This window comes from Notolepis coatsorum (genome assembly GCF_963971535.1).
Source record: "Notolepis coatsorum genome assembly, chromosome: 5".
In the NCBI taxonomy this organism is placed as follows: domain Eukaryota; kingdom Metazoa; phylum Chordata; class Actinopteri; order Aulopiformes; family Paralepididae; genus Notolepis; species Notolepis coatsorum.
In genome coordinates, this window is record NC_140169.1 from 21,576,294 (window position 1) to 21,597,892 (window position 21,599).

The window sequence follows — 21,599 nt, forward strand, 5'->3', positions numbered from 1 at the left end:
AACGAGAGTTATAGGCCCTGACTCATATGATAGATTATCGATTGGCGTTTCTTTCCTATACACGCTATATTAAAAAATTCATATGTATATGATCGGTATACATTATGCTTCGTCATGCATGAAGGAAAGGGGGCGGGGGTCGTTTATAATTCCTTGATCGTCAGTAACGGCTTTATTTAGTATGGGTTGATATATTGATCAGATGGTTTGCAGTGAAATTAATAAACAATCGGGCTGAAAATAACGTTACTGTCCTCTTACCGTTCGCCTATGAGACTGGAGGAAAAAGATCCCAATTATTTGCCGTCGATCTCCTACATCCATTTCCGGTTTGTATGGCGCAATAAACGCCGAAATCATATCGATTATTAAGTTTAGAAAGCGATCCAAATGCACTATAGTGTTTGTCTGGAGCCACGTAACAAGATATCCCTGCCGGAGGGATTTCCTCGACGCACCGATCGGCACTTCCGGTTTTGGTGAGTGTAACTCGCCCGACCATCCACCAGGCGGCGGTATTGAGGCGTTGCAATCTCATACAGGGTCCCACTGCAGTCCGGAGGTTGGCTGGATGAATTATGAATGCCATGGCGAAAAAATTTAATATTGATCCCAAAAACGGCGTAAGTCACTCTTGGCATTCAACGCATGGCGGGAAAAAACAGCGTAACTCGTTCTTGGCGCAGGATGTGTTAGTCCTGGGTTGGACAGACTGGTCTCATCTCACTGACAGGTTTGTCCTAGGCTAGTTCTGGGTGGTTAGTCCTGTAGTTAGTCCTGTGGTTAGTGCTGGGTTAGTCATGGGTTAGTCCTCTGGTTAATCCTGGTTTAGTCATGTGGTTAGTCCTGGGTTAATCCTGTGGTTAGTCCTGGGTTAGTTCTATAGTTAGTCCTGTGCTTAATCCTGGGGTAGTCCTGGGTTAGTCCTGTGGTTAGTCCTGGGTTGGTCAGACTGGTCTCATCTCACTGAGAGGAAATACTACTGTACCAGCTACTGTATGTACAGGCTGGATGGCTGACAGCCTATGAATCCTCTAGGTTTGTTTGTCTGTGAGTATGAGTGCCAGGGGCGTTTTTAGGGTTAGAAAACATTGGGGGCTTTTTTTTAACACAGAAATACGCAATTTTTTAGTAATTAGAGACGAATACTGAAGAACTAGATTAGAGGTTCTCAAAGTGAGGTCCAGGTCCATAAAAGGGATCTAGGCAGTCCCCACAGAAAATTCTAAGTTAACAGGACCAAATCATCAGTTTATTATTTATTTATTTATTTATTTAACCTTTATTTAGCCAGATACAACATTGATCTGGTCCAAGAGGCCCCAACAGGAGTACAAATATACACATATATATAATATATATACATATACTGTACATACATACACACATATACACCAATAACAAAATAAAAACAGTTAAGAATACACATAAGCAAATAAACAAACGAACAAACATATGCACAGCCTATGTACAAAAGAAATAAACAGTTAATCTCTAGTCTTTACAGTTTTCTTCAATTGCATAAACACTCAAATCAAAAGTATTACACAATTATCAAAAACTTACACTCAAGGAGCAAAACATGGGCCCAGATTTGCACCCCTATAAGCACAATGTCAGCCTCACACTTTTTGCAAAACAATACACACAGTGATTTGCAAAACACTAAACACACTTGCATTACATTAGACACAGAATGTCAAATTACCACACATATGAGCCAATTGGTTAAACACAGCCATCAGATGCACAAACACACCATTGCTTAATTGTAGATACACCAATCAGGTTTAAGCACTATAAAAATGCAGCAGGTGAGTTCACCTGTCTTCAACCAAAATGGAAGGAGAGTGAAGTACTGTACACAGAGAACGTGAAAATATACAATACATTCACCAAACACTACACAAGACAACCAATGATGCAGACTGATGAAAATATACATTTTCTCTCCATATACCCAAATCAGTCAACATGTCAACATGGAGAATCACAACAAAAAATGCTCTTGCCAGATCCAGCTAGGCAAAGAGATAATGTCTAGTATTTTCTGTATTTTCTTTAATTCTTGTTGTTGTTTTACTGTAATTTTAACCTGTACTGGATACAGTATTTTATGTTTGTCTGATATTTGCTGAGCTTACAGTGTTATGCACATAGTAGCAAACTGGGACATGTTTTGTTGTGATTCTCCATGTTGAAATGTTGACTGATTTGGTTATATGGAGAGACAATTTATATTTTCATCAGTCTGCATCATTGATTTGGGTATATGGAGATAAATAAATTATATTTTCATCAGTCTACAGCATTGGTCTTGTGTAGTGTTTGGTGAATTTATTGTATATTTGCACATTATCTGCGTACTTCACTTACAGTACTCTAATCACTGAGAACTACTTACTAAAAATGGATGTTTAAAAGTACAAAAAACCAACAAAAAATACCAAACTGTGTGTGTGTGTGTGTGTGTGTAACTAAGTAAGAAAGAATAGTCTCTCATGAGATTGTGCTCCAGGTGTCACCACTAGTCATGTTGTGAAATGTATACGTACGTGCACATACAGTAATTGTGCATTTGCAGCTGGATCTGTGTCAATGCCCTTTAAAGAGTTGATGTAGAGCTTTATGGTATTCGTCCTGTTTTCCCTGTTTTCAAATACATTTTTTAACACTTAAGCCCTAACATTTTAACACTTAAACCCTAACATTTGAACACCGGTCCTAAACCCTAACATTTTAATGTTCAAATCCCTGTATCTAAATCAATTTTAAAATGCCCGTATTGAAATAATTTTCAGTAACTAGTATGTTTTAATGAGCCTGGCTCCCAGGATGAGGGACTACATGTACTCCGGTACCACTTGAGAAGAGGCCTAGTATGTTTTAATGTTGGTGTCATACGGTCTTCATGTATGAAAGGATCTGTGCTGTGTGGAATCCTTTAAGTGATATGTCTGTCAGCAACAGAGGAACCTCCCAGCGTCTAGAAGACTCATTCCTCTAATCAGCTGCTATTGTCCTGCTGCCCAGAGAGAGACGGAGAGGGTGTGTGTGTGTGTGTGTTGGCAAAGAACTAACTACAGGTCTCAACTGGTTCACTGGGTGGAAAACATCATCGCACAGTAAAACCACAGCTACTGTTGGCACCAAGGACAAACACTGGGACAGTTTGGGGGTTCCCTTCCCTGATTCATCGTGTCAATGGATTTAAACCAGACAGCTTCTGAGAAGGTTGTTTATATCAGTCTACTGGTACATTATGAACACTGAATATGTTTGTTATATCTTCTGAGATTTACATTTAGTCATTTAGCTGACTCTTTTATCCAAAACGACTTAACAAGTTCTGTGCGACAAGTCATCAGGAAGGGCACAACTCTTATCAGTTGAGTAACAATTAAAGTGTTGAGTGCTACAGTGTAGGTTAGTATATTAGGACAAGTGCATAACAAACTGCTTATACACAGGCATATGCATCACAATTAGACCCACTATGCTTCTTTGACTTGTGCCTTCAATCAACAAATCTCATCTTGCACCATATGCATTTCAAAATGTTTGGCCAATATTCAAATGCTGTATTCATCCTCTCAAATCAGGCCCTAATGGTGAACGGTTTGCATTTATGGAACAAATCAATGCAACAAATTAAACTAAATATGAGACAGGAAATTCCAATCAGTAGCAGAGAGAATCTGTCCTAGCTGGGTTTAATACCTTTTTTTTGTCATTTTAATAACAAACTGCTTATACACAGGCATATGCATCACAATTAGACCCACTATGCTTCTTTAACTTGTGCCTTCAATCAACAAATCTCATCTTGCACCATATGCATTTCAAAATGTTTGGCCAATATTCAAATCCTGTATTCATCCTCTCAAATCAGTCCCTAATGGTGAACGGTTTGCATTTATGGAACAAATCAATGCAACAAATTAAACTAAATATGAGACAGGAAATTCCAATCAGTAGCAGAGAGAATCTGTCCTAGCTGGGTTTAATACCTTTTTTTTGTCATTTTAATAACAAACTGCTTATACACAGGCATATGCATCATAATTAGACCCACTATGCTTCTTTGACTTGTGCCTTCAATCAACAAATCTAATCTTGCACCATATGTATTTCAAAATTTTGGCCAATATTCAAATCCTGTATTCATCCTCTCAAATCAGGCCCTAATGGTGAACGGTTTGCATTTATGTTGAATGAAGTAAGAATCCACTGCAGTAAAAATATCCTCACCTCGAGTGGTGGTAGTAAGGTTGACTGACATGAGAATGTCCTGGTTCAGATCCTCATTTTCAATATATTGCACATAAACGATGAGCACAGCCTCGTCTGCGACAGTTGTAGTTTCATCAAGTTGTATGGCAAATGGACCCTTTCTAAGCTTTTCTGACAGCTGCTGCTCGCAATCACTTGACATCTTATCAATTCGGTCTTTCACTACATTGTTCGAGAGTGGTACTGATTTTAGTTTATCCGCCACCTGTGGGCCGCACAGTTTCTAAACCATTTTGATGCAGGCTGGTTTGATGAGCTGCTCGCCAATATTGTGCGGTTTCTTTGCTTTTGCAATTAAAAGCGAACACTCAAAGGAGGCTTCGGTAGCCTTCTGTAAATCACTGCCACCCCTGCTCCACGCTACTCTAACATCAACAGGCTTGTTCGCCTTGAGAGACTGTTCTTTCCTCCGAAAAAAGTCTGGATCCTTCCCAACGGTTTCTGGGTGCTTAGACGCCTGATGTCTCTTCAGCTTGCTGGGCTTCAGGCTCGAGTTTGCCAACTTTTCTCCACAAATCACACACTCAGGTCGTTTGTCTGGTCCCTCAGTGAAGCCCATGGTGATGTAATTTTCGCGATTGCTGTAGGTCCTAACTTTTTTTGCAGATGAGCTGCCGTCATCTCCTTTTCGTTTGTCACACATTTTCGCCTCTGGCGGCTGACTGCAGACGAGCCGAGAAAGTTAACTAGCGTGCTAGGCTAGCTACAGAAAGTGATACAGTCAACTGATTCGCGTTTTAGCGGCTACCCGGTAGCCTACTGTTAATGTTCAAAAATCATGTCTAGATGTTTATTTATTTATCTTTATTTTTTATTGTAGTGGAGAGACTATTCATGCTTCTGATGATAAACATTTTTTTTTTTTTTTTTTTTTTTTTTTTTAAACCTCAAATCATCTGTGGTCTGGCGGACCCCCTGCGCCCCCTGGCGGACCCCCAGGGGTCCGCGGACCCCAGGTTGGGAATCACTGCATTAGACCATACTTTACTATGAATATGTGAATGAAAAAGTTTAACGTTGCTACACAATGAACAATACATATAGGACTTTGAATGGGCCCTAATAATGGCAATGTAGCAATAGAATTTAAAAAGTTATAGCCCTGCAAAGAAGGGGAATTTCTCCATAGACAAATAGCGCTGACAATCCAGTCATTTTCCGGATTTCTGGCCGGCACCCATAGTGTTAAGGGGCAAGGACCCTCCCGGAGCTCGGATAGGAGTAGGTCTGAGGCGGCCAGAAGATGCACAGCGTAGATGTCTTGAGGGTGTGTAGTTAGATACCATTGACCGGAGGTAGGCGGGAGCCCTTCCCTTCGCTCCACGATATCCCAGGTTGAGGGCCTTGAAGCGGATTTGTGCGACAATTGGGAGCCAGTGCAGGTCCCTAAGAAGTGGGGTGACATGGGCTGACTTCGGTAGGTTTGAGATCAGGTGGGCGGCTGTGTTCTGAATGAGTTGAAGAGGCTTGGTGGCAGTGGTCCGAAGGCCAGCAAGCAGTGCATTGCAGTAGTCGAGGGGGAGATGACTGATGATTGAACGAGGAGTTGGATGGCTTCTTTTCTCAGGAAGGGGCGGACGTTGCTCAGGAGGAATCTGCAGGTTCTGGATGTCACTGCGATGTGAGCAGAGAAATTCAACTGGTCGTCAAGGACAACACCAAGGTTCTTGGCAGTCTGGGACACGGTCACAGCTGCATTCTCGACTGTGATGGAAAGGTCGTCAGGGGGGAGGATTTGGCCGGCAGGTGAAGCAATTCTGTTTTGCATAGGTTCAGTTTGAGGTGGTTGGTCGTCATCCACTCCCATTCCTGTGAGGGACGCGAGGAGGATCTGATGGTTGACTGTCGAAGTCTGCAGACATGTCCAGGAGAATCAGGACAGAGGAGAGGCCTTTCACTTTCGCTAAGTGAAGTGCTTCTGTGACCACTATGAGGGCCGTCTCTGTGGAGTGACCAGTCCTGAAGCCTGACTGATTAGGGTCACTGAACACTGAATATGGTTATATCAGTCTTCTGAGACATTATGACATTATGAATACTGAATATGTTTGTTATATCAGTTTACTGAGACATTATGAACACTGAATATGGTTATCAGTTTACTGAGACATTATGAACACTGAATATGGTTGTTATATCAGTTTACTGAGACATTATGAATACTGAATATGGTTGCTATATCAGTTTACTGAGACATTATGAACACTGAATATGGTTGTTATATCAGTCTTCTGAGACATTATGAACACTGAATATGGTTGTTATATCAGTCTTCTGAGCCATTATGACATTATGAATACTGAATATGTTTGTTATATCAGTTTACTGAGACATTATGAACACTGAATAAGTAAGGGGTAATGTATAGCTACGAGGTCATTGTCGCAAAATAATTGACCGACACAGAGTTTAGAATACCGAGGCGCCTCGCCGAGGTGTTCTAAACGTAGTGAAGGTCAATTATTTTGCGACAATGACAGAGTATAGGCTATACATTATCCCGCTTATTACATGGCTAACTTACTAACAATATACCTAATTCATTTTACACCATCGACAAGACGAGATCAAATGGGAATCACCAGTTTCATCATGATACGATACGATATCGATTCTTTGGACAACGATACGATATTTGCCGATATCACAAAGTCTCTCACGATACAATACGATACGATTAGATTCAGGTGCCTGCAATCGATATGAGATGATATCATATGCCCATTTAACACAATCAGTAACATTTAGATCAACAAAAAAAAGGTAATGAAAATATCATTTGACATTTGTATTTTTGAGCTCTTCCAGACATTTAAAGGAAAATCAATCTATTGTTTTTAATACAAATAGACCTCCTGTTCACTGTAAAGTGCCACGTTTTTATATATTGAGCTTTAAACTTTAAGCTACATTTTTTGGAACTCAAAACTCACAACCTCCCTCTCCCAAACTGTTCCTACAACAATTTGTTGATGTTGCATGATCATGTATAGGCCTACATTTATTATGTATTATATTGTTTATGTTTAAATAACATTTAAACATCAAACTCCTCTGACCTCATCTGGTCTTTCCAAAGACGTGCGCACACACACACACAGAAAGGGAGAATGCTATGCTGTAACATCTACACACACGGAGCTACTGCTGTTGTTCTTGGGTGGATATGAGACTCGCCACAGGATTTTCAAAATAAGAGTATCGATATGAATCGATCTTATTACATCGCATCGATCCGATTCGATTGTTGATAATTACATCGATGTATCGATCTGGATCGATGTATCGTCCCACCCCTAATGCAGACGCAGTTGTTCTGTGGCTCTGTCAGCCCAAATAAAGTTATTATTATTATCGCCGGCAGGTGTGTCTGATTACACTGATGCAGTGTGTGTCAGTGGGCTTGATTGCTCCAGCTGCGAACAAGTTTCAAGTTTTCAAGTTTCTTTAATAGTTGTCATACAGAAGTACAGAATACTTTCATACAAAATGCTTCTTACTGTTACGCTCCAGAGACTGTGCAAGACAAGATAAGTATGAAATAAAATAACATAGTATAGCATGTAAATTGGAAGTAAAAAAAAAAATGAGGTCACAGTGTTCAGTATAGACATATGTACAATGTTCGATGCAGAATAGACGTAACTGAGTTACCATATAATATACAATACTGTGCAGTGTACTAATATAATACTATATAGTGCAAGGCAGAAATGGGATGAGGTGCAATTTAGGTACAACTTACAGTGGGTGTACGAGTTGTAGTGCAAATCCTTTATCAATAAATATAAAGTGTGTTTGTGTGGTTTAAGTGAGTGTGTGTGCTGTGTGCATTTGATGGTTGTTGCATAGTGTTTATTGTTCGTTTAGCAGCCTGATGGCCTGGGGATAGAAGCTTCTTCTGAGTCTTTCTGTGCTCGCCTTAAGACTCCGGTATCGCTTGCCTGACCGCAGCAGTTCAAAGAGGCAGTTGTTCGGGTGGCTCGAGTCCTTAATAATTCTCTTAGCCTTCCCCCTGCACCGCTCGTTGTAAATGTTCTGGAGGGTGGGAAGCCCCCCTCCAATTGTGCGTTCGGCTGAACGTGTCACTCTTTGTAGTCTGCTACGGTCTTGTGCAGTGCTATTCCCAAACCAGGAGGTGATGTTGCCAGTCAGGATGCTCTCTATTGTACATGAGTAGAAGTTCCTAAGGATCTTCTGACTGACTTGGAACTTCCTTAGGCGCCTGAGGAAGTAGAGGCGTTGTCGTGCCTTCTTCACAACACTGTCAATGTGTGTGGTCCATGTCAAGTCCTCGGATATGTGGGCTCCGAGGTACTTGAAACTGTTCACTCTCTCAACCGGTGCCCCGTCGATGCTGAGGGGGCTGTAGTCCTTGACCCCCGACCTCCTGAAGTCCACAATCATCTCTTTTGTTTTGCTGACGTTCAGGGAGAGGCAGTTCTCCTGACACCACTGTGACAGATTCTCTACCTCTTCCAGGTAGGCCCTCTCGTCGTTGGCAGAGATCAGGCCCACCACTACTGTGACATCAGCAAATTTGATGATTGTTTTTACATTTACATTTACATTTAGTCATTTAGCTGACGCTTTTATCCAAAGCGACTTACAAGTTCTGTACGACAAGCCATCAGGAAGGGCACAACTCTATCAGCTGAGCAACAATGTTCATCAAAGTGTTGAGTGCTACAGTGTAGGTTAGTTTATTAGGACAAGTGCATGACAGTACGGTTAGTTAGGGTTAGATTTTTTTATTGTTTTTTTTTTTTTTTTTTTTTTAATTCAGATAATGGTTGAAGAAGTGCGTCTTTAGTTGACGGCGAAAGATTGGACGTGATTCGGCTGTCCTAACTGGGGTGGGTAGTTCATTCCACCATTGTGGGGCAAGGACTGAGAATAGGCGACTTCTCTTTGATGACCCTCCCGGAGTTTGGATAGGAGTAGGTCTGAGGCGGCCAGAAGATGCAGAGCGTAGGGGTCTTGAGGGTGTGTAGTTAGAGACCATTGACCGGAGGTAGGCGGGAGCGGTTCCCTTTGCCGCACGGTATGCTAGGTCGAGGGCCTTGAAGCGGATTCGTGCAGCAATGGGGAGCCAGTGCAGGTCCCTAAGAAGTGGGGTGACATGGGCCGACTTTGGTAGGTTTGAGATCAGGCGGGCCGCTGCGTTCTGAATGAGTTGAAGAGGCTTAGTGGCAGTGGCCGGGAGGCCAGCGAGCAGTGCATTGCAGTAGTCGAGGCGGGAGATGACTGTTGATTGGACGAGGAGTTGGGTGGCTTCTTTTGTCAGGAAGGGGCGTATCCTTCTGACGTTGCTCAGGAGGAATCGGCAGGTTCTGGTCGTCGCTGCGATGTGAGCAGAGAAGTTCAACTGGTCGTCGAGGACAACACCAAGGTTCTTGGCGGTCGGGGACGCAGTCACAGCTGTATTCTCGACTGTTGTGTGTTGTGTTGTGATTGTGTTGTTGTTCCGCTGTGCCACGCAGTCATGTGTGTACAGGGAGTAGAGGAGGGGGCTCAGAACACAGCCCTGGGGGGCCCCTATGTTGAGCATGATGGATGAGGAGGTGCAGTTGCCTGCTCTTACCACCTGGGGTCTGCCCGTCAGGAAGTCCAGGACCCACTGGCAGAGGTCATAGTTCAAGCCCAGGTCCCTGAGCTTGGCTATGAGTTTGGAGGGGACTATGGTATTGAATGCTGAGCTGTAGTCGATGAACAGCATTCTCACATAGTTCCCCTGCCTCTTGTCCAGGTGTGAAGCTGCTGTGTGCAGCACATGGGCTATGGCGTCCTCCGTGGACCTGTTGGGGCGATATGCAAATTGCAGGGGGTCCAGGTTGATGGGGAGGGAGGGACAGATGTAGCCCTTCACTAGCTTCTCAAAGCACTTCATGGCTATGGAGGTGAGGGCTACAGGGCGGTAGTCGTTGAAGCAAGCGGGCGTAGATTTTTTGGGTACAGGGATGATGGTGGACTTCTTCAGACAGGTGGGGATGACAGCCTGTTCCAAGGACAGGTTGAAGATGTCAGTGAATACCGGGGCCAGTTGGTCGGCACAGACTTTTAGGACGTGGCCGGGGATGCCGTCCGGTCCTGCTGCCTTCCTGATATTAACTTTTTTAAAGATCCGTCTCACCTCATGCTCTGTTACCCTGAACACTGAGTCTCCATCAGCAGACCCCCCCCCCCCCCCCCCCATTGCCGTGGTTTGTAGGCTGGTGTTGTTATTCACAGCCTCAAACCTTGCATAGAAGGAATTGAGATCATTTGCTAAGGAGATGTCACTGTTCAGTTTGAGGGGGGTGCCTTTGTAATCTGTCATTGTTCTGAGGCCCTGCCACATGCCTCTAGAGTCAGCCTGTTCAAACTGAAGTTCAACTTTATCCCTGTAACGCCGTTTTGCCTCTATTACTGCTCTCCTGACGTTGTATCTTGCCGTCTTGTGTTCTTCCATGTTGCCTGTCACCAGCCCCGTGTTGTATGCTGATGTGCGCACTTTCAGAGCCTCACGGACGGATTTATCTACCCAGGGCTTTTGATTTGGGTAGATTCTAATTGTGGTAGAGGGGATTGTTTCTTCTACCAGAGTACAGACAAAGTCAAGCACTGTTTCAGTGTATTCGTTAATATTGGCTGTGTTATCATGGAATACCCTCCAGTCTGTGCATTCAAGTGCAGCTTGGAGTGCCTCCCCTGACGTCACGGTCCAACGCTTAACCTCTCGCGAGACCGCCGGCGTTCGCTTGAGACTTTGTTTATACTTTGGCAAAAGAAAAATGGCGGCGTGATCGGACTTACCGAATGGGCTAAGAGCCTGTGACTTGTACCCATTCTTAAATTGCGAGTATACATGGTCTAATATGTTCTCGCCTCTGGTGGGACAGGTCACATGCTGATAGAAATTCGGCAACACCTTTTTAAGACGCGCGCTGTTGAAATCGCCCAGAACCAGAATGGCAGCGTCAACGCTAGCTATCTGTTGTTTGTTTACCTCGTCGTGAAGTTTTGAAAGTGCGACCCCAGTGTTCGCGTGTGGTGGAATGTACACTCCGATGAGGATGATGGACGTTAACTCTCTTGGGAGGAAGAAGGGTCGACATTTTATTGTGATAAACTCCAGGTCTGGGGAGCAGTGGTTAGACAGTTCCTTTGCGTTGCCTAAATCGCACCACTCCTTGTTTATCATGAAGGCAATGCCGCCTCCTTTCTTCTTTAGTGACTCTTCTCCCGTCCGGTCCTTGCGGAGAACGAAGAAGTGGTCTGCCGGTTCTATTGCGTGATTCGGGACATCTGGACTCAGCCAAGTTTCTGTGAAACAGAGGACGTTACAATCCCGAATGTCCCTCTGGAATTGGATCCGTGCTCTGATGTCGTCCAGTTTATTTCCTATCGATTGCACATTGGCCAACAATATGCTGGGCAATGTGGTTCTGTGTCGTTTGGACCTCAGTCTGTTTCGGACCCCGGCTCTCTTTCCACGTCTTCGCGGCGGCTTCTCCTGGTTTTGGTCATGGCCATAACAAAGGATCTCGGCGGGCCATTGCTGCTGTTCAGCGATCCGATCCAAAGAGCAATCCAATCGGTAAGTTTTCCTTAATCCAATGTCAATGATTGACTGACGGTCATACACATATAATGCACCAACAGTTGGTGCAAATAGAACTCCTAATACTATAAAAATTAACAAAAGAAAGCACAGTCTCGACGGAGCGATCAGAAAGGCAGCCATCGGTGCAGCGCCAACTCTCTCAGCGGTCATTATTGCTCGGTTGCACTGATGCAGTGTGTGTCAGTGGGCTTGATTGCTCCAGCTGCGAACAGCGGTCATTATTGCTCGGTTGCACTGATGCAGTGTGTGTCAGTGGGCTTGATTGCTCCAGCTGCGAACAGCGGTCATTATTGCTCGGTTGCCCCTGGCAGCGGTCCGTTATCGAGTAATAACGGACCGCTGCTATGGGCAACCGAGCGCTATTGACCAATCACAATCAAGCATTTCGGCGAATGTTAAAACGCCATGTAATAATGGTTGTTATATCAGTCTTCTGAGACATTATGAACACTGAATATGGTTGTTATATCAGTCTTCTGAGACATTATGAACACTGAATAATATGGTTGTTATATTTACTGAGACATTAAAAACAAACTGAGCATCTGATTACTAAACAACTGAAAGTGATTTGATTTAAACCTGCTTACTGGTCATCAGCGCAGACTGGAAGAGGACAGGAATGACGGAGAGGATGGAGCGAGGGAGAGGGAGAGAGAAAGAGAGAGGGAGGGAGAGAGGAAGAGACGCGGATAGAGAGATTGAAGGAGAGGGAGAGAGAGGGATAGAGGGAAAAGGGAAAAAAGCGGAGTGGATGGTGTCTAATTTTTGATTCTATTTTTAGGCTTCTCTTCCTGTTGTATCAGAACCCTGGAATGGTCTATACAGCCAATACACTCTCATAACAAACAATAATCATATGCGCGCACACACGCACACACACATACACACACACAGACAGCAGTTCCATGTGAACATCCTATTGAAGGCTTCTAGGAACAACAGTGAGTCTGAAGCTGGAGGTCAGAGGTCATAATTACAACTTCAGAACATCTAGAGTCCAGTCTGGAAAACGCGTCTCCAAGAGTTTGATGGGACAAACATGGACGCTTAATAGACTAGAGGCTGATGGGTCAAACATGGAGCCCTAATAGACTAGAGACTGATGGGTCAAACATGGAGCCATAATAGACTAGAGGCTAATGGGTCAAACATGGACCCCTAATAGATTAGAGGCTGATGGGTCAAACATGGACCCCTAATAAACTAGAGGCTGATGGCACAAACATGGACGCCTAATAGATTAGAGCAGCAGTTATCAAACTACGGGTCGCGACCCAAAGTGGGGTCGCGGGTAGGTGACCGATCATAGACAAAAAAATTATAATTCCGATCGAGTTTTCCACCCGGCAGCTGTGTGTATTTGCCATGTCTCGCCCCTTCATCAACGGAGGCCGACACACAGTATTCCAATACACATCTCACTACATCCTGCGCATGTATAATCGCGGGAGGGGGCCGGGGGTCTGGTCTTTTGTGTGTAACCTGGACTCGCAATGGATATGTTTGTTGTCAGAAGCGATGCCGGTTGGTCGCAATGAAATGAGCTCTGCACATAACCAGCTGCTATACCACACTGAAGTGAGGTGGCTATCTCGAGGCAGAGCATTAAATCGCCTTTTAGAAGAAGCGCAGCTTTTCCTTGCAGACAAAAACAACCAATTGGCAGCGAAATGTGGTGATAATGAGCTGGATTACGAAACTCTGCTAGTGTCACTCCAGGATAATCAGTGGAGATTTTGGGGTAATTCGTCTTTCATGTGACGAGCTACTGGAAGTCAAGTTCACTGGACAGGCCCTCGCAAAGTTCTGGATATCCGTCCCGAACGACTGCCCAGTGTTGTATAATGCTGCGCTGAGAAAGCGTGTCCCCTTCTCATCAACATACCTCTGTGAGGCCGGATTTTCAGAGTAGAAGCGGATCTCCGTCAAAGTGCATGTGAGCGCATTTTCTTTTCATGTTCTGGCAACATATTTTGGCTAAATATGCCTCGTTTTATAAATGTGTATACAGAAACAATTCCGTTGCTTTTGTTTATAATAATTAATTTAATTGATAACATAGTGCTGTAATTAAATTTTCTAATAAATATGCATGATCAAGTTCAACAATGTGTGCTTTTATTTTGATATTCCTTATTTCCATGTTGAAATTACATTGAGTGTGGGGTCGCCAAAAAAAATCCTAAATTAAATGGGGTCGTGGTATAAAAAAGTTTGAGAACCCCTGGATTAGAGGCTGATGGGTCAAACATGGACGCCTAACAGACTAGAGGCTGATGGCACAATCATGGGCACCTGATAGACTAGAGGCTGATGGCACAATCATGGGCACCTGGTAGACTAGAGGCTGATGGCACAATCATGGGCACCTGGTAGACTAGAGGCTGATGGGTCAAACATGGATGCCTAACAGACTAGAGGCTGATGGCACAATCATGGGCACCTGGTAGACTAGAGGCTGATGACACAATCGTGGGCACCTGATAGACTAGAGGCTGATGGGTCAAACATGGACGCCTAATAGACTAGAGGCTGATGGCACAATCGTGGGCACCTGATAGACTAGAGGCTGATGGCACAATCGTGGGCACCTGATAGACTAGAGGCTGATGGGTCAAACATGGACGCCTGATAAAACTAGAGGCTGATGGCACAAATGCCTAATCTGACTTTATGAGACCATAAAATGTTTGTGTAGCTTTTAACACCCAAATTAGGTTTTAATTATGGTTCAGACCATCTAGCAACGCTAGAATATAAACCTCATTTGGGTGTAAGAGCTACACAAACATTTTATGGTCTCATAAAGTCAGAGCCCCATTCATTGTCTATGGAGCAGCTCCAGACTTTACAGCTTTATGAGAGAGTGGTGCATGTTCACAAATACTGTCTCTCTCGCTCTCTCTCTCTCTCTCTCTGTATCTCTCTCTGTATCTCTCTCTCTCTCTGTATCTCTCTCTGTATCTCTCTCTCTCTCTGTATCTCTCTCTGTATCTCTCTCTGTATCTCTCTGTATCTCTCTCTCTCTCTCTCTCTGTATCTCTCTCTCTCTCTCTCTCTCTGTGCGCATGCGTGTGGATGGTGGAGCGGGTGGTTTGAGTGTGGGTGCTGCCGAGAGTTTGCGGAACGCGTGAGTCTTTCTAAACTTTTCCTATCTTTATGTTGTTTGTCGAAATGTGAATTAGACTGTAGTTTATTTGACTGGTTGTGTGTTGGTGGTGAGCTGGTAGCGTTGTCGGTGTTCGCCTGGGCAGCTGTCTGCTGTCACGGTGACGATGGACTTTGCGCGTTTGACCAGGAAACATGGTTTCAAGGTCTCGCCGGCTTTTCCGTGTTCAGTGGAGGACTGTAGTCTCGCTGTTGCGAAAATAGTAGGCGCTCCGGCCGTTAAGTCAGCGGCTAGGATGAATGGGGGAGTCGTGTTCTTTGTGGATGATTTGAGTAAAGTGAATCGATTGATAACGGATGGTATGATCATAAATGATACTTTTGTGTCTGTGATGCCGCTCACAACACCGGCCAAGAAGGTGACGTTATCAAACGTTCCTCCGTTGGTGGGCGATGAGCTTATATTAAGGGAACTCGCCAGGTTTGGGAAAGTTGTAGCTCCTTTAAAGAAAATGTCTTCGGGTTTTAAGGCACCTGAACTACAGCATGTGGTTTCTCACAGAAGGCAGACGTTCATTATAATGAACAAACGTGATGATGAGTTGGATCTTAATTTTAAGGTACCAACCATTATCTGAATTAAAAAAAAAAAAAAAAAAAAAAAAAAAAATCTAACCCTAACTAACCGTACTGTCATGCACTTGTCCTAATAAACTAACCTACACTGTAGCACTCAACACTTTGATGAACATTGTTGCTCAGCTGATAGAGTTGTGCCCTTCCTGATGGCTTGTCGTACAGAACTTGTAAGTCGCTTTGGATAAAAGCGTCAGCTAAATGACTAAATGTAAATGTAAATGTAGTAGATGGTTTTGAGTATATTATTTTTGCGACGTCACAAAACATGCGCTGTTTTGCGTGTGGAAGGGAGGGGCATCAGAGGCAGGCGTGCCCTGGGGACGGGCCGAGCAGGGGGGAAAAGGAGGGGGAGAGTGCAATGAAGAAGGGAAGAGCAGCTTGGGGTATGAATCGAGGGGTTGAGGGGGGGGGGGGACAGGGGAGGAGGGGTAGTGGGGAGATTTCTGAGAAGGTTATCGTACCAGATAGAAGTGATAAGGAAATGGAAGGAGTAGGTACGGCTGAGATTGCAGCACGGGGAAAGAATGGTGGAGATGGAAAGGTGGGGGGGGGGGGGGGTGGAAGGAGCTTGTCTCAGCTGGGACGCGTTAAATAGCCAGGTGAGGAGTGAACTTGTTGACATACAAGGGGCAGTTGGTGGGGATGAAGATATGGGGGGGGGGTCGTGGTGGGAAGGATTACAGAGGGGATGAGTGGCCCTGTTGTGATACAAGGGGAAGATGATGGGGATGAAAATGTAGGGGGGGGGGCCGTGGTGGGAAGGATTACGGAGGGGGCAAGTGGACCTGTTGTAGTACAAGGAGAAGATGGTGGGGATGAAAATGTGGGGGGGGGGGGTGGGTCGTGGTGGGAAGGATTACGGAGGTGGCGAGTGGACCTGTTGTAATACAAAGGGAAGATGATGGGGATGAAAATGTGGGGGGGGGGGGTCGTGGCGGGAAGGGTTACAGATGTGGGGAGTGTACCTGGGGTGGCTGTAGCTGTTGAGGGGGTCAGGGTGGAGGAAGTAGAGGATATTGACATGGGAGAGGGGGACGGCGGGGTGGGGGTTGTTAGGCAGAAGAGGAAGATTGAAGTAGTTGGGTTGTCGAGCTCTCAAGCTAAGAAGACAGGTGTGACGGAAGAACTTAGCAGTACGCAGAGTACACAGGGGGGTTCATGGGGGGAGATGTGTGTTGATGATGATGAGGAATATGAGAGCGATGGTTTTTCCTATTCAATAGATGCAATGAAACTGTTTTTACAGTTGACAAAGAACAGGAAGGGAGTAGAGGTGAAAGATTTTTTTCCGGATAGGGATTTGTTTGTTATGGCAGCAAAGGAACATATGAGGTTTAAAGGAGATGGTCGTTTTGTTGACACAGATATATACAGGATGAGAAAGATTGTGCAGAAGGTGCTGCAGGACCCCAGTGTGGTGGAGGCTGGAGTAGAATCGGTGTAGTTTTGTTGTTATTTGTTTTTGTTTGTTTTACCTTTTTATTTCTAAATGAGTTTTTTTATTGGCGGGACTGGTGTGTTATCACTTAGGGCTGGACGTTTCAAGGTGTCCCGCTACCGGGGCAAGGAGGCTGGGACATTTTTTTGTTCAGCTCATGTACTCTTATACATTTGTGGAATTTATAAAGACTGGGACTATGGAGGATTCAGAGACAGGAGCGGGGCGTATCGTTTTCATGCCCGATGGGAAGGCCACGCATTACTCCTTCGGCAGACCTTTCATCAGAGTCGTCATGGGGGATGTTGTCTCTGCCGTCTTTTTATGTTACCGGCACCGCTACCTTGTTCAAGGGTTGGAAGGTATGACTGTGGGGCTCATCACGTTCTACGCCGAAATAAACGGTTTCCTGATTCAGCCTTGGAGGGTGATGGTAAAGCGGACTTTGCTGGTTAATTTCTACCCGATGTTTGGAATGGGTTTCATCAGGGTCTTGAGCTCTCGAATCAGACTGCTCGATGGGAAGTCACTGGGGGCTGCCAGTCTCCGCACGGGGAGTGGTGGTGATGTTGGAGCGGCATCTGAACCAGGGAGGAAAGGCGGCCTCGGACGGGGAGACAAGGGTAACATACTGTCTGATGAGGATGTCGTCCAGAGTGCATCTCAAATGTATAAGGCTGAAGGAGGATGGTCAGCTGACAGGGCGGCCCTGTTTATCCACGGATAGGCTTTGACTGAAGTCTGTCGGACACGCACAAAGGCCTGATGTGTTGTACCACACGGGAAAGTGAGCTAGAGACGCTCTTCTCAGGACTACGGTTTCTACAGTGCCTCTCCGGTGTCTCTCTCTCTGATACGCCCAGAACTTTGGATCATTTAGGTTTTTTTCCCTATGGGAGGAAATTCAAGTGACATTTGGTTCAGTTTCAGCATCATTGTCCCTAATTGTTTTTTTGTTTGTTTTGTTTTTGTGTGTTTGTTTGTTTTGTTTGTTTGTTTTTTTTGTGTTTTTTTGTTTTGTTTTTGAGTTTGTAGGGTATTTTAATTTTGAACGTTTTGTTGCATCTTTGTAGTTTTAGTAAAAAATAACGTTTTATAAAAATCAAAAAAAAATCTCTCTGTATCTATCTCTCTCTCTGTATCTCTCTCTCTCTCTGTGTATCTATCTCTCTCTCTCTCTCTGTATCTCTCTCTCTCTGTATCTCTCTCTCTGTATCTCTCTCTAGCCAATCACCTTCAGTCCAGCAGTACAAAATCTGAAACACCCAGGTAAGATCTTCACTTCCTCATCCCTCCTCTCTCCTCATCTCATCTCCTCTCTCCTATCTTCCTCATGCCCCTCCTCCCCTCATCTCCTCCTCATCTCTGAATTAATAAAGTTAAAAGTCTAAATTCTGGCTTAACATAACCATTATGTGTGTGTGTATAGTTATGGTCTTCCTGCACAGGAGAAGAGAAGTCAATTTAAAGAGAAGGGAAGGAGTATGAACTCTACTGGGTCTGGCAAGAGTAGCGCCGTCTCCAGGTCAGTTTACTACCTATCTAATACTACCATGGCTTGGTTGCCCGTATCACTGACTACCTCACCAACAGACCACAGTACATCAGACTACAGGGCAGTCAGTCAGATGTGCTGGTGAGCAACACCGGCCCCCCAAACAATTGTGCGGTCACCCTTCCTGTTCACCCTCTACACCTCTGACTTCTGCTAAGACTTGAGTGGGTGCTACCTACAGAAGTTCTCCATCGTAAGTTACATCACAGACGACAATGAGGATGAGTACAGAGCCCTGGCGGAGACCTTTGTAGGGTGGAGAGACAGCAACCACCTCCAACTCCACATCAGCAAGACTAAGGAGCTGGTGGTGGATTACCAGAGAGGCAGGAAGAGGCCCCCAACTCCCATCACCAGCTGAGGGGACAAGTTTCTCGGAGTACACTTGAACAACAAACTAGACTGGTCGGACAACACAGAGGCCCTCTACAGGAAGGGACAGAGCAGGTTGACTGTTGCAGTAGTTTTACCAGTCTGTAGTAGCCAGTGTCCTTTTTTTGCCATAGTATGCTGGGGGGGGGGGGGGGGGGGGGGGGGTGTAACATCAACTCAAGGGACACCAACAAACTGAACAAGCTGGTGATGAAGACGAGCTCCGTGGTGGGAGTCAAGGTAGTGACAGAGAGGAGGATGAGAAATAAGATGGACGTTATCCTGGAGAACCCCTCCCACCCAATCTATATGAAGCTAGCCAAGATGAGGATCATGTTCAGCCACAGACTCATACCCGACACTACACTAACTGCCTAGGCCACCAGCCATTAGGCTCTACAACCAAAATGGACTGCTGCCAGCAGCTTGAGATCACTAAACCCTGCATGGACTCTATGAACCCCTTCAGTCTGGCTTCTGTCCTGCTCACAGCACCGAAACTGCACTGGTCAAAGTCATCATCAACGACCTCCTCATCTCCGCTGATGCTGGTGCCCTCAACATCCTGATCCTACTCGATCTTAGTGCAGCCTTTGACACAATGTGTCACTCCATCCTCCTCCAAAGGCTGCACCAACTGGGTGTTGAGGGCACAGCACTTGACTGGTTTTCCTCCTATCTCACTGACTGACATCAATTCATCTCCCTCTCCGGCCACACCTCTTCCCCCTCCCCAGTCACACAGGGGGTCCCCCAAGGCTCAGTCCTCGGCCCCCTGCTCTTCATCTGCTACATTCTCCCCCTCGGTCACATACGTAAATATCACCTCAACTTCCACTGCTACGCTGATGACACCCAAATTTACATCAGTACACAATCCCCCCACAGCCCTCCCCTCAGTCACATCGAATCCTGCATCACTGAACTCCAAACCTGGATGACCCATAACCTCCTCAAATTAAACGGTGACAAGACGGAACTTTTCATCATCGGCACCAAAACCACCCTCACCAGATCCGGACCCATCACACTCACTATCAATGACTCCACCATCACCCCTTCCTCCCTAGTTCGCAACCTCTGTGTCATCCTCGACCCCACCCTCTCATTTGACCCCCATGTCCACTCCATTGTAAAAACATCTTACTTTCACCTCTGCATCATTGCCAAAAATCCATCACTGCCTCCCCCCCCCCCCCCCTGCTGCTGAATCTCTCATACACGCCTTCATCTCCTCCCGCCTGGACTATTGTAACTCCCTCCTCACTGGCATCACCTCCCGCTCCGTCCACAAACTGCAGATGGTCCAAAACTCAGCCGCCCGCCTCCTCACTAACACTCGGTCCCGTGAACACATCACTCCTGTCCTCCACTCCCTCCATTGGCTCCCGATCAAGGAACGCATCAACTTCAAAACACTACTCTTCACCTTCAAAGCCCTCCACAGCCTGGCCCCGCCCTACCTAACTGACCTCCTTCTCCCCTACCGCTTCACCCGTTCCCTCCGGTCCTCTTCCACTGTTTCCCTCACTGTCCCGTCATCCAAACTTAAAAGTTTTGGTGACCGGGCTTTTTCACGAGTTGCACCCAGACTGTGGAACACCCTCCCTCAGACTGTCCGAGACTCTCCCTCACTCTCCACCTTCAAATCCTGACTAAAAACCTACCGGTACCTGTTCTCCCAAGCATACAACCTTCCCTACCCATAACCACCCTCCTCCAACCTACCACCTCCCCTTCCCCTTCCCTACTTTCTCTCCCTCTCCTGCCCCCCCCCCACCTCCCCTCGGTTTCCTTACTTCCCTGACTGTTCCCCTACTGGACTTTGTATCTGTTACTTGTTACCCGTGTATGTCCTGCGTTTTCATACTGTTGTTTATTCCCTGTGGTTCTTTGTTTCTTTGTTTCTTCATTTGTTTTGCTCATTGTCAGCGTCTTTGGGTTCCTGAAAAGTGCTTTATAAATAGAATGTATTATTATTATTATTATAATTAGGGATGCTCGATATTGGCTTTTTTACCTATACCGATATTGTCCAACTCTTAACTTCCGATACCGATATCAACCGATACCGATATATGCAGGGTCCCCCCCCCCCCCCCCCCCCCAAAATTGAATAATTTCAGGTAATTAACATTACATATCTCTTGTGGAATTAACACAACATTATGCATACTTTTGACAATAAATAAATTCAGAATTTGTTCTTACTTGCTTGCCTGGGTAAATAAAGGTTATAGAAATGTAAAAAAATTAAATAAAAATAAAATAATTTTGAAAACGGATACCGATATTTTCCGATATCACATTTTAATGCCGATATCGGCCGATAATATCGGTAGGCCGATAATATCGGCATCCCTAATTATAATGTATAGTATGACCGATAGGGCATACAGACCCTTATTTGCTGTTTACTTTTCTCATTATTATATTAAGATAAAATATTTATTGTCTTTCTATTACCCTGCCCATGTCTGTACTTCCCATCCCCCATGCTGCTATGACACCTGAATTTCCCCAAACAGATCAATAAAGGAACTACCCCAGTAAATATCCTTCTCTTCTCTTCCCTTCTTTTCTAA

The 21,599-nt window shown here is 45.1% G+C and overlaps 1 protein-coding gene across 1 annotated transcript in view; it reads left to right on the plus strand.

Moving 5' to 3' along the window:
* The window catches only part of itprid2 (ITPR interacting domain containing 2), a 156,647-nt gene that overhangs the window by 87,493 nt on the left and 47,555 nt on the right, over window positions 1-21,599 (plus strand). The window contains exons 7-8 of the mRNA XM_084314035.1: window positions 18,314-18,356; window positions 18,517-18,612. Coding sequence (XP_084170161.1) covers window positions 18,314-18,356; window positions 18,517-18,612 — 139 coding nt within the window. The remainder of the gene's footprint in view (window positions 1-18,313; window positions 18,357-18,516; window positions 18,613-21,599) is intronic.